Raw genomic sequence first — 12,244 nt, forward strand, 5'->3', positions numbered from 1 at the left:
ATAATATTTAAATAATACTTAAAATTTTTAATTCAACCTTTCTTTTGATAGATATAGATGAAAAGTGGGAGATATGATAAATAGGAATTAGAGATCATTTAGGAGAGAAACTCTATTAAATTAGAGATAATTAAAAGTTATATAATTTAGGAGATAAGTAGGAATTATAGATAATTTAGGAGAAATTAGTTAGATTAGACTAGATTTTGGTAGAGATAGGTTTACAAATAGTTTTAAGAAGGGATATCAAAAGGGATGGATAAACATATATGATAGAGGGATGGACCAGACATGAGAAGTCAAAATGAGAGAGGGAGAAGGGAGTGATGAGGTGGCTTCATAAGGGAGCAAAGAAGACTAAAATGAAGAGGGATTAAGAGTTCTCAGTTAGGGAAAGTTTCATTTTAATACTTCCTCAGCAATTAAGCATTTATTCACTATTCCACTGATGTGGCGCCTAATGGCACCTAGTTGTCAATAAACAGTTTTATCAAGTACTTTTTTTCTCGGTTTTGAAAACAAATAAAATACAAACATTTATTTAATAAATGAAAACTATATCATACACATACATAATCAGATAAATCTCAAATCACATTTGTGGAGCCTGGGAGGCCAGGTCTGTTGCGTGCAAATGCTGTGCATAGAATATGAACAGGACATTCATCTGCATATCGGAACATCTCCTGTACTTTAGGCTCAGTTTGAAAAGAATACAAATACAAATATGTAGAGTGCAAAACTATGTATTTTATATTTTGTATTTGTACTCCTAAACTGAGCCTTATGTTGCCATTCACCGATATGTTCCCGATGTACGCCTGTATGTCCTGTACACATGTTTTTGTCTTCATCTGTACAACATGGTGAATATTGATATTGCTTTATCTATCATTCACTATTCACTGCACATTTCTGATAAACCATCGACTGTTTACTGTTAGCCTCATTAACTGAATATAGTTAAACAGGAAAATAATCAAACACAAATCTTCAGGTATACTAATCATAAAAAAAAATCAGGTGTACTACAAAGAGGAAAACACTGAGCACTTAACTCTGAAAAGTCTATAATTAACCTTTCATTGACAAATCTAATTAACAATGTGTATGGATTCCACTGACAATAGGATCCTATCTTTGTCCATTAACTTTTGATTAAATGACTGAACTTTTTCATCCGGTTGGCACCCTAGAAATCCTAAACTATTCAGGTAGAATACCATAAAGAGACTAAAATATAACAACAAAGTTCATAAATAGAAAGATCAGTCATCCCTCTGTTAGATGACGATGATAATGGCAAGCATGGGTCACTTGCACCTTCCATTAAATTCCGCATCAGTACAAAACAAAGCTACTTGTGAAATCCAATCTACGTGCTTCTAGTCTACTTTCTTCTCTTTCTTTGCATGTGATTTCCAGTATAGAAGTATCTGACTGAGGATGGTGCCATTCATCACAATACCAATCACAGAGCCCATAATCACTTCAAATGAATCAAGGTAGACAGACTATCACAAGGACAATATTATTGAAGAAATAGATATTGTTAAGGTATTTGCATGCTGGCAGCTAAAATACCAACCAACCTGGCAGTACACATGATGGAAAACAATTTGATATGTCCAACATGGATATGGTCATTCCCTTGACTTCATGATAGACCAACCTTATAGTCTTATCCTAAGTGATGAAATCATGGAGTAAGAGTGGGAACAAAGGTTCAAGAGTGCCAAATTGAAAATTATTAGAATCCACTAAAGGTTGCATTGAAGGGGGTGGTGCCATTGTACAACCTTTATGACATGAGTGGGATACTAGAGCATAGTTTTCAAGGCACCAAGGGAGCAGCTAGTTGCCTAGGTGACAACCTATGTTCCCTAGGTTCCATAATCATATTTCATTAATTATTTTCGAAGTATAAACCTCATGTTAATGCATAGAAAATCAACATATTCATAAGAAAAAGAAGAAAGAAAAGAAAATTCAGAAAATATGGGGACTGAACCCCTATTTTGTTATAGGAAAAGAAGAAGAAGATAACATGAAAATAGTTTAAATGATACCAATTTAAGAGAAAATTGTAGTTTTATAAGGCCTTTCTTCTTCATGGCAGACCAAGAAATGTAATTTAAACCAAACGTGTGATGTGTTCTCCTTGTACAAAGTTACATAAACTGCTGTGGTAGGTGTCTTGCTGTTGCTATTTGTGGTTGATCATATTATTTTCTAATTCTGGATCCATTTAGGACTTCCAGGTTTTGAAACTTGCTTCCTAGTTGTTGGTTCACATTTGAAATTTGGATTGCTACGCTACCTGGAGTATTTCAAAGGGGTTCCTACCCATCTTATGTATTCAGCTTTTAGTGTGAATTTTGTGTCTGGCATATATTCCGTGCCATGTCTAGGTAATATGGTTGAATTCTATGTAATACTTGGTTACAGGTCTTATTAGGTGGATCTTTGTACATTGTAATTCAGATAGTGGACATATCTGTCTTTTTCAATGGATATAATAACCAATATGATGAACAACATAAAAGCTTGGTATTTTACATGCTTGTTCTTTGAGTTGTCTTTTTCTTCTCTGCTTTTCACATTGCCTTCAACCTGTGTCTTGATTCTAAACAGCATGAACATTCAGTTCTCATAAAATACGAATCATCTTCATGATTTAACATGTACTTATTTAGGTAGTTAAGTAGCCTCTTTTTCCAAATATGTCAAAACTTCAAACAAATACTTTCTTTTTAAGGTAAAAATTTCGAGAGTTATGGAGGGTGAACTTCAATTAACAACTAATATAAAGGAACTCAAGGATACTGCTTGTTGGAGCCTTTTCCTGGATGCTGGTGAAAACTCTTACTGCAAAACATCACACTATAGATCAGGAACTATAATACAAAAGAACATCAAGTTTTTCCAATAACTATCCACATAAAATCTGAACTCACCAATGGAACCACCAAAATTCATAAAACATGTCAAGAAACTGAGCTCCCCTGTGCTTTTGTTCTGCTCCAAATTATTTTGAAGTAACCATGAGAAGGGTTGTAGAAGAAAACTTGAAACATAAATACTTGGCAAAAGAAAAACATAGCTATTTTTTGAAATACCAAAAGATGATTTTCTTAAAATTGGATTGAATAGAGAATAAGAAAAACTCTTATTTGCTTGCATGGTCTGTTGCATCCAAGCACATGAAACACAGAAGTTCGAACTTCAAATGGATTTCCAGACAATTTACAACATATATGGTTTTGAAACTACAAAAGTTTTCAAATTTATGAAATAGCCTTACTTGAATTTTTAGTATTTTGGGATGCTAAAATGCTAAAATTAAGCAAAGTCGGTACGAAAAATAGAGAAACATGCCATTAAAACATATTAAGCATTTCTTAACCATAATAGCAGAATACAACTTCCAACTATCCACTTACAGTGTAGTTCTCCCATATTTGAGGCACTCTCGCAAAGAAAAAAATTGCATGCTGAGAAGCCTATAACAAATGATTTCTGGGCCAGATTAGTTAAAATAAAAAAAAGGAAGGGAACAAAGCACAAAAAGGTACAGAGACAACAGATTGCACTTACATATAGAGCTTCGAAAAGAACTGGATCAATCTGGCCAGCCAAAATGGTGGGTGCTACAGCACAATATCTTAATAAGAAATATAGTAATGGAAATGGAGTAGATCTCTTTGAAGAAGACAGGTTACTCCCTCAAGATACTGAGTTCAAGAATTATTATTTTATAATTGTGATTATCAAGGTAACTCCAAAACAGACAGGTACTTGTATGAGTAACCATGGAGGATACAGTAATGCTCTAACCCATGTTTTAGACCCAACAGGTTGAGAATAATAATAGATGATAGCAACCAAAATTATAGCTGCAAAAGAAATTAAAAGAAAAAAAGATTGGTCAGATTTCATGAAATTGTGATATCAAGCTAATATATCCAAAGCACTGAACTCAACATAATTAAGCCTTAATCCCAATGATTGGGCTAAGCTACATAAATTCTTTCATTTTGCTCCATCAAGAGCCATTTCCTGTTAAATTCTAAGTTCTTGGGTAATTCTTACTACTTCAGCCAATGCCTTCTTTGGTCTTCCTCTTGCTCTTTTAGGCTTTCTACTTGCACCAAGTCACTCGATCCTCATTGGTGGTCATTGGTCATCTATGCATAAAATCATCTCAAGTAGAAGGAATTCTCCTTATTGCAATCCTCTTCTAATTATTTACTCATAATATTAATGAAACCACTTGGTGCCTAACAGGAAAAAAAAAGAAGACATCTAATCCATGATAGACGAGTCTTCTACTCTTTCCTGTTCATTACCAGGGACACAAAAAATAAATAAAATGGAAGATAATTATAAATCAAATAATACCATCTGTCAGATCAAGTTTTGTCATGGAGAATTATAAATCAAATAAAGTGGAAGAGAATTATATTTATTATATCAAGTTTTGAACAATAAATATACTTATGAAGTGATGTATCAAATAAAAACAACTCATCACTTTATTTTTTATTTTTTATTTTTTTTTTGTTTGCTTTTCTTCTTCTTCTTCTTCTTCTTTTTTTTTTTTTGGGGGGGGGGGGTTCCTGCGTGCAAAAGTGGGAAACATAGTTTCTTTGCATGCGTCCATCCTGATATAGCATTTATCATTATTGATAGTGCACCTAAAGACAAGAAAATATGAAGGTGCTAACCATATAAATGAGCACACCTTGAATTAAGAGAAAGACCAGCTCCCCATAAGCTGAAAAAGGAAGTCTTTTGTGAAGACAATATGCCAAAGCTATGGTAAAACCAATGACTTCAAGCTCAAATGCTGCAATGCTAAGGCCCTGGACACTCTTATGCTTCAAAATTTTTAATATCTGCATTGAAAAAGTAATGGTAATTAACAAAATAAGTGAGATGAGAAGATATAACTTTTTAAATAATGTCTAGGCAAATAATGTGGTCGGATCTGCTGCCCACAAGCTGTTCCCACAGGACATTACAGCTGCACATTGGGAATACCTCCTTGTTATTCATGGGGAGATGTTCCAAATACATGGCCGTGTTCTGTGGGTGGGGATGTGGGAAGAGTTTGTGGGTAGCAGATCTTAAGTGCAAATAATGGTAATAATAATTGGGGTGCAAAATGAAGAATCAGATTTATGTAACAAATAACATAAAGTATCTCCTATTTTTAGTTATTCTATGCTGAATCAACTTGTGTATATTTAAGTTCCAATATCATTAGTTCAGCTTGTAAGAAGTTTTGTTTTCTACACAAATCTTTAATAGCTTGATCAGTTTGGCCTTTTACCACACTAGGGCTGGCTGCTCCTTTTTCCGAGAAAAGGTAAAGTGTAATTGTATTAATAAAAGCTCCTGCATACATGGCCGTGGTGTTCTGTGGGTGGGGATGTGGGAAGAGTTTGTGGGTAGCAGATCTTAAGTGCAAATAATGGTAATAATAATTAGGGTACAAAATGAAGAATCAGATTTATGTAACAAATAACAAAAAGTATCTCCTATTTTTAGTTATTCTATGCTGAATCAACTTTTGTGTATATTTAAGTTTCAATATCATTAGTTCAGCTTGTAAGAAGTTTTGTTTTCTACACAAATCTTTAATAGCTTGATCAGTTTGGCCTTTTACCACACTAGGGCTGGCTGCTCCTTTTTCCGAGAAAAGGTAAAGTATAATTGTATTAATAAAAGGTCCTGTGTACATTGAGAAGCTGTACAATATAGAAGGACCTCACAAAAAGACCATCCTCAAAAAGTATAATTAGAAGTATTGTCTCTAAAATCAGTATGCATAGACATACAACTTCTAATAACCTCTATGGCCGAGTTAATGACCTCGGCTTCGGTAGAAGATTTTTTTTTGATAAATGAAGAATTTATTAGAGAAAGAAATCAGGAGAAACTGTTACAGAAGACACTTGGAGAGGCACAAGCTGTGACCTCTCTAATCCATCAAACACTAAAAAAGATTACAGCTGACCCCAGTAGAAGATTTTTTTTTTCAAATATCCTATGACCACACAACCCACAGAACTGCCGGAGGGATGGAAGACCAGCATATCTTTCCTTTCTTGGACAGCCCCTGAATATGCCATTCCTCTAACAGAACTCTCACCGAGGCTGGCATGCACCAGCTTAGGTTCAGGGATTTCAAGAAGTGAGTACAAACTGTACAAATTGCAGAACTAAACTTGCGGTGAAGGAAAAGATGCCCGGAGGATTCTACTTGCACATTGCAAAAACAGTACCTCCAATCTGACAAGTTAAAGCCTTTTTTCAGCAACATTTCTTTGGACAAACACCTCTCTAAAGCTGCCACCCATACAAAAAACTTGACTTTTGGAGAAGCCAAATTCCCTCAAATGGCCTGACTGGGAAAAGGGGCTTCAGACCTCCCCACTAGAATGTTCTAGAAAGATTTAACTGTGAACCCCAGACTTTGTCCATTTCCAAACTCTTGAGGCTTGCATCTACAAATTTAGCTGCTGGCCTAGTAACAAAGTAAGAAAATTTGCCACCTGCTGAATTTCCCAGTCACTAAAACTTCTCCTAAAGGGAGGAACCCAGCATAGCCTGCCTTCCTGGATCAAAAGAGAATCAGTCACTAAGGCCTCCTTATCTAAGGCCACGTTCTACAAGGCAGGGAACAACTCTTTTAGAGTGCTGTCACCAGTCCAGTTGTCTAACCAGAACCTGGTCTTACCGTAAGAGCAGGAGGGAATAACAGCATCCCACCCATTGTTTCTTAAGCCACATTTCTCCTCAATAACCTTCCTCCAGAGTTTGTTTTGTTCAGTTGAAAATCTCCACAGCCAGCTTCCAAATAGGGCTGGCTGCTCCTCATAGGACCAATACATTCCATACTTCAGTTAACTTATCAAGTTAATGGATTTTGCTGCAAACCATACTCTAGTGATTCAGCAACTTTAGGAGTGATTTGCAGAAAGTTGTAGTGATATTGTGCAATTAGTCTGTAAGTGCAATTTATGTTTGGCTATTGAAGAAAAGCTTTAAAATTGGATAAATTTACAGCAAGTTATGCACAACTCTGTCTTTTGATTCTCATTACTATGTTTTCTTTTCTTTTTTTTTTTGAAATAGGTAAACTCTGCCTTTCTCATTACTATGTTTTATTGTTGATCTTCTCATTACTTTGTTTCAGTCTCAACCAAGAGAAACCCATCCAACCCAAATCACCAACTCTAGGAAACCACATAAATTACAAGAAGAACTTAATCTCCCTCAGATGCTCCTTAGTGATTCATATCTAAAATCCTTTTGCCCCATCTCTTTCTGTCCCTCTGTGATGAAATTTCACACTGTTTCTGAAAAACCTGAAAAGTAACATATGAACTCTCTCAGGCCACATACTGTGATCTCCAAACCCAGAATAACTTCATTCCTACTTTCCCAACATAATGATGTAGGGCAGGCTAAAGAAATCAGGTAAAATAAGGACTTTGGTCAAATTAAGGCTGGAGATGAAAGAAACTAGAGAGAACAGAAAAAAGTTGATAAATACCAGTGAGAGTAAAAAATGGTTGAAACTAACAAGAAATCCATTACCCAAACAAAAATACCGTATCCTTAATTTTATCAGGTGTGATGTCAACTCTGGTACTTCTGTTTTGTTTTGGGAAGACATCTGGGTGGGCAATTCTGCTATCAAGGTCATTTTCCCTCCTCTCTATTCCCTTTCTCTCTACAAGGATAAAGATATCTCTCACTTTCTTTCAACACTTGTTTCTCCATCCTCTCTGAATCAGGACTTTGGGTTTCGTAGGGGCTTGAGTGATCATGAACTCTCGTGTTTCAGACCTTTTGTCACTACTTGAAACTTGAAAGTGTTTTTCTGGACCCCCTCAGATCTGATGTGAGACTATGGTCCCCTCACCCAAAAGGTTAATTCACATGTGCCTCTTTTCTTTAAGTCCCTTTGCTCTTCCCCGGGACAGTTGAGTTTTCCAGCTAAGGAGATCTGGTCTAGACCTGTACCTCCTAAAATTATTATTTTCTGCTGGGAGGTGTTCTATAGGAAGATCAACACTTTGGACTACTTGTAGAAGAGAAGGCCTTCCATGTGTTTGTCTCCTAACTAGTGTGTACTTTGCAGGGCTAATGGTGAGGATTGCTCCCACTTACTTTTAACCTGTTCTTTTTCTGCTGCAACCGTAGCAGGTGGAATTTGACTACAACCGTAGATCAGCTCTTTGACCCCTCCTTTTGCATGGCCCACAAAAACTGGCAAAACAATGTGGAGGTGCATTAGATGTGCTGCTTTGTGGACAATTTGGGAATAAAGAAATGCAAGGCTATTCCAAGAGAAGGAAGAAATATTCAGGCTGTAAAGGATTGTATTTTGACTAGGGCAATCCACTAGCTGAGATCTTTGGACTCCTTTCACACATTCTCTTTTGATGACATTTGGAGGAACTGGATAGTTGTGGCTAGTAGCAGTACCAGCCTACTAGGAAGAACAGGGTATCAGCTGTGTGGGTGCCTCCTTCTGAAGGCTGGACAAAGTTGAATTTTGATGGTAGCAACCAAGGCAACCCATGTTCTTTAGGGATAGGAGGGGTGATGAGAGATAAAGACAGCGATATTTTAGCATTATTCTCAGGCCCGTGGGTATAGGAGATTCTATAAGAGCTGAGCTTCTAGCGGCAAAACAAGGTATTCAGATTGCAGACCAGTTAGGAATTCAGAATCTGCTTATTGAAGGAGATTCAAAAGTTGTTGTGGGTTAGCTAAAAATTCTAGTTTCAGTTATTTGGTGCTACAGGGACCTTCTGAGGAAAGTTAATTGGTTTTCAAGGAACATGACTGCTACTTCTCAGTGGGTGGGTAGAACAGCAAATACCATAGCAGATGGGTTAGCTAAGCAAGGGGCATCAAGGGAACATTTATTCTGGGCAGCTCTGTAAATTTTCATTTTCCTAGTCTGATGTAATACAATGTTGTTGTTTAGGAGGGGCACCAGCTTGTGCCTCTCCTTGGGCAGTCTGTATTGTATTATCAAATTGATGTTTTTTCAAATAAAATCTCACTCATTTTTTATCAAAATAAAAAAAAGATGGAAGACTTACTTTTGAATTGGTATTTCTAGTAGATGCTTGTTAAAGATTAGACTTGTTCATGGGCTGGGTAGCCCGACAGGCCGGCCTGGCCTGGCCCGCCCCAATCTAAGTTGGGCTTGGACAGGATTTCAGGCCCGCAGGCTTGGGGTCGGGCCTAAAATATCGGGCCCGACCCCGACTTGATAATGTACTATATAATAAAAATATATTTTTATATAATAAAAGAGAATATATATAATATATTGTTTCTTTATTTTTCTTCTCCTTTTTCAAGTAATAATGAGATCCTTCATTATTTTTTTAGGTTTTGAGGTCTTTTAATATAAATAAAATAGTTTTTAATTGAATTAAAAAGTAATTTTTTTTTCCAAATTTCTGGCCGGGCTTGGGCTTGGGCCTGAACATATTCTATTAATGTAGAGGGGCAAAGCCTGGCCCGGCCCGTAAACATGTCTGTTAAAGATAATCTATTTTAGAAGTATACTGTATAACCAATGCTGTCAAAAGGAAAACAGTTCCTATGGTATACAATTAGTTTTCTACTTTACTTGACATTCAATGATAAGCCAAAACAAGCCAGCAATTAGACAACTATCATCGTCATCATCTAAGCTTTGTCCCAACTATATGGGGTTGGCTACATGGATCCTGTTTCACAATTCTGTTCAGTTCAGTGTCATATCCAGCAATTAGATAATGATAAACCAAAAAAAGTAAAATAAAGAATGACTTGATAATATACATACCATTACAAGATACTATATGGTAGAGGGCTTATGCAAGGTAAATGCCATTTTTTCTCAAACTTTGAAATTTGAATTATTGGAATTGGAACTTTGAAGGCATTTGATTCATATTTGTCTTTCCATATGAATGCCAAGTTTTTCAAAACCACATCATGTTTTTTATATTTATCTTTTACATCTTCTAAATAGTAGATTTCTATTAAGCGGTTAGGATGCAAGACTGTGATGCCCAGATAATGGATACCAATACAGACATGGATACTGGAAATGGGGATACTACTCTCTTTCCTAAAATCTTAGAGATTGATATGGGTACAGGTATCCCATATAAAATGTTTATAACTGTATATCATGTTTCTATATCTAGTTTTTGAAGCTAAGTGCATCAAAATTTATGTCTTGCCAAATTTAATTAAATATCTAACATATAAAAATCATTTATAGTGTGTTTTGTTAAAATATACTATTTCATATATTTTTAAAGTGTTTATGATATTGAGTATATAAAAAGTGTTCATGAGGTTTTTATCCAACCTCTTCAAAGTATTAAGGGGTTGAAACGAGAGAAATCAAGTTTATCAACTTTACTGAATCTATCATTCTATAGGATTATTTTTCATAAGGGGATCTGTGGAAAAGAAAAGAGAATTATGTATGAGAGCACTTGTCCAAAGACTCCAAACCGGATTTCCTGCCCACCTCTCTCTACCCACACTCTACCTGCTGTGAATTGCAGCCACACATTGCCGTCTTGTATTCTGAGATGTGCGTGCTGCAGTGTACTGTGGGTAGAGAAAGTGAGTAGGAAATCTGGGTTCGCATTTGTCACAAGAATCAGCAACACACACAAATATTAATGAGCCTGGAGATTGAAGCATGAGCACTCCATTGTCCTAATATCTTATAACTTGCTCCATTGAAGACAAATTAGTAACTAAAGAAGGCACAATAAACATGATGCATAGGACCTTTTGGACCTTAAAGAGACCAAATGGAAGATTGACCCATGTTTTGAGAACAAAGAACTTATCAAAAGACCATATTATCTTCAAGGAGAAGTAGGCTATGATTTTACAATTGATTAATAGTGATTTAAAAAAGAAATTCCAATTGATTGGCATCAAGGGTAATTAATTTTCAATTTTCAACAACTAATATGCCCGTAAAGATTAATTTCTGGTGTTTCCAATTACTGGGTGCTACACCTCCATGGATATAAAGATAAAGCTCTAAGGAATCCCTCATAAAACTAGAAATGCCTTCTTTTATAATCTCATGAAACTAGAAATTGCTTCCCAAGAGGCAAATCCAAACTCTCCCATTGGTAACACCAAAGTTCAAGATGAATATCTCCTCCCAACAAGATACAAGCACCATTTATATGATTCTATTGCTAGAACCATCTAAATATATAAAAGTACAGCTTTTCTAGGATATCAACTTCATAAACCTAAGAACAGGAAGGTTGCAATTCTTTCCCTACATAAGTTATTAGAAGCAGTTCTCATAACCAGTTGATAAAAACAGTAAATTTGTCATCTTTAACAGATGAAAAGTTCATCCAAATGATTTTCCAATTTACAAGTAAACTCCTGACCCTCTATATCCACTAATACATTTCTGACGGCACTCATAGACAACCTTTCTCCATCTCTTGGTCAAATGCAATTTAAAGGCACGACTTTTGAACTGATTTGCAACATAAGAAAGACTTGTATCTATTAGGATCAATCAGCGAAGTACAAGGCCAACATTGAGATGTTAGTTCCCTTAAGAGTGACAAAGAATCAATCAGCCATCCTTCCTTCATAAAAGAAAAGAAATTCCCGGAGAGACAATTGGCGGATCGTCAGAAACCTAAGTTTTCGAGAAAATGAAACCGGGAGACAATAAAAGATGAGGACCCTTTTAAGTATAAGCGCCCACTAGATCAACATCGAAATTCGAACAGAATAGCAAAATGAGTTGCAGTCGTCAGTCCTTTAAAACTTTTTGAATCTAGGGTTTACCGGGATTTTTTTTTTCTAAAAGGGGTTAGACGATGATCACCTGTGGCACTTTGACGGTGGTGGAAGCGGCGACGATACAATAGCCGAGGAGCTTCGATATGAGAGGAAGCAGACAGTCTTTATCAGGGAATTTGCCGTTGCCGAGCGATGCCAAAGCGCAGCTGAAATCCATCCCGAAGATCTCCATCTCTGTTCCTCTCCAACTGATCGATCACAAGTCAATAACCAATTAACTCACTGGGCCACCTTGACTCTCTGCAGCTCCAGGACTCCTTTGATGCCAGTCTGACATGAGAAGCATCCCGGGAAAAAATAAATGAATAAATAATAAATACAAAATTAAATAATAAAAAAGTAAAAAACCGGATCA

The 12,244-nt window shown here is 36.1% G+C and overlaps 1 protein-coding gene across 2 annotated transcripts; it reads right to left on the minus strand.

Annotated features, from left to right (window-relative positions):
• Nucleotides 1-1,053: 1,053 nt before the first annotated feature.
• LOC148850263 (Mannose-P-dolichol utilization defect 1 protein) lies at nt 1,054-12,196 on the minus strand. Of its 2 annotated transcripts, none has more exons than XM_088943467.1 (8): nt 11,915-12,196; nt 4,745-4,898; nt 3,824-3,896; nt 3,598-3,664; nt 3,444-3,503; nt 2,958-3,018; nt 2,827-2,868; nt 1,054-1,489 (listed from the first exon to the last, which is right to left on the minus strand). In XM_088943467.1, exons 1-8 carry the CDS (start codon nt 12,059-12,061, stop codon nt 1,386-1,388), a joined length of 708 nt encoding a protein of 235 aa, XP_088799593.1. In that variant the 5' UTR covers nt 12,062-12,196; the 3' UTR covers nt 1,054-1,385. The 2 variants fall into 2 exon arrangements, with proteins under 2 accessions (XP_088799593.1, XP_088799594.1); XM_088943468.1 differs by having other exon boundaries at nt 1,054-1,592; nt 11,915-12,179.
• Between the last annotated feature and the right edge of the window lie 48 nt (nt 12,197-12,244).

The sequence above is a fragment of the Nelumbo lutea genome, chromosome 5, assembly GCF_056320005.1.
Source record: "Nelumbo lutea isolate HS-2025 chromosome 5, American lotus-T2T, whole genome shotgun sequence".
Lineage (NCBI taxonomy): Eukaryota > Viridiplantae > Streptophyta > Magnoliopsida > Proteales > Nelumbonaceae > Nelumbo > Nelumbo lutea.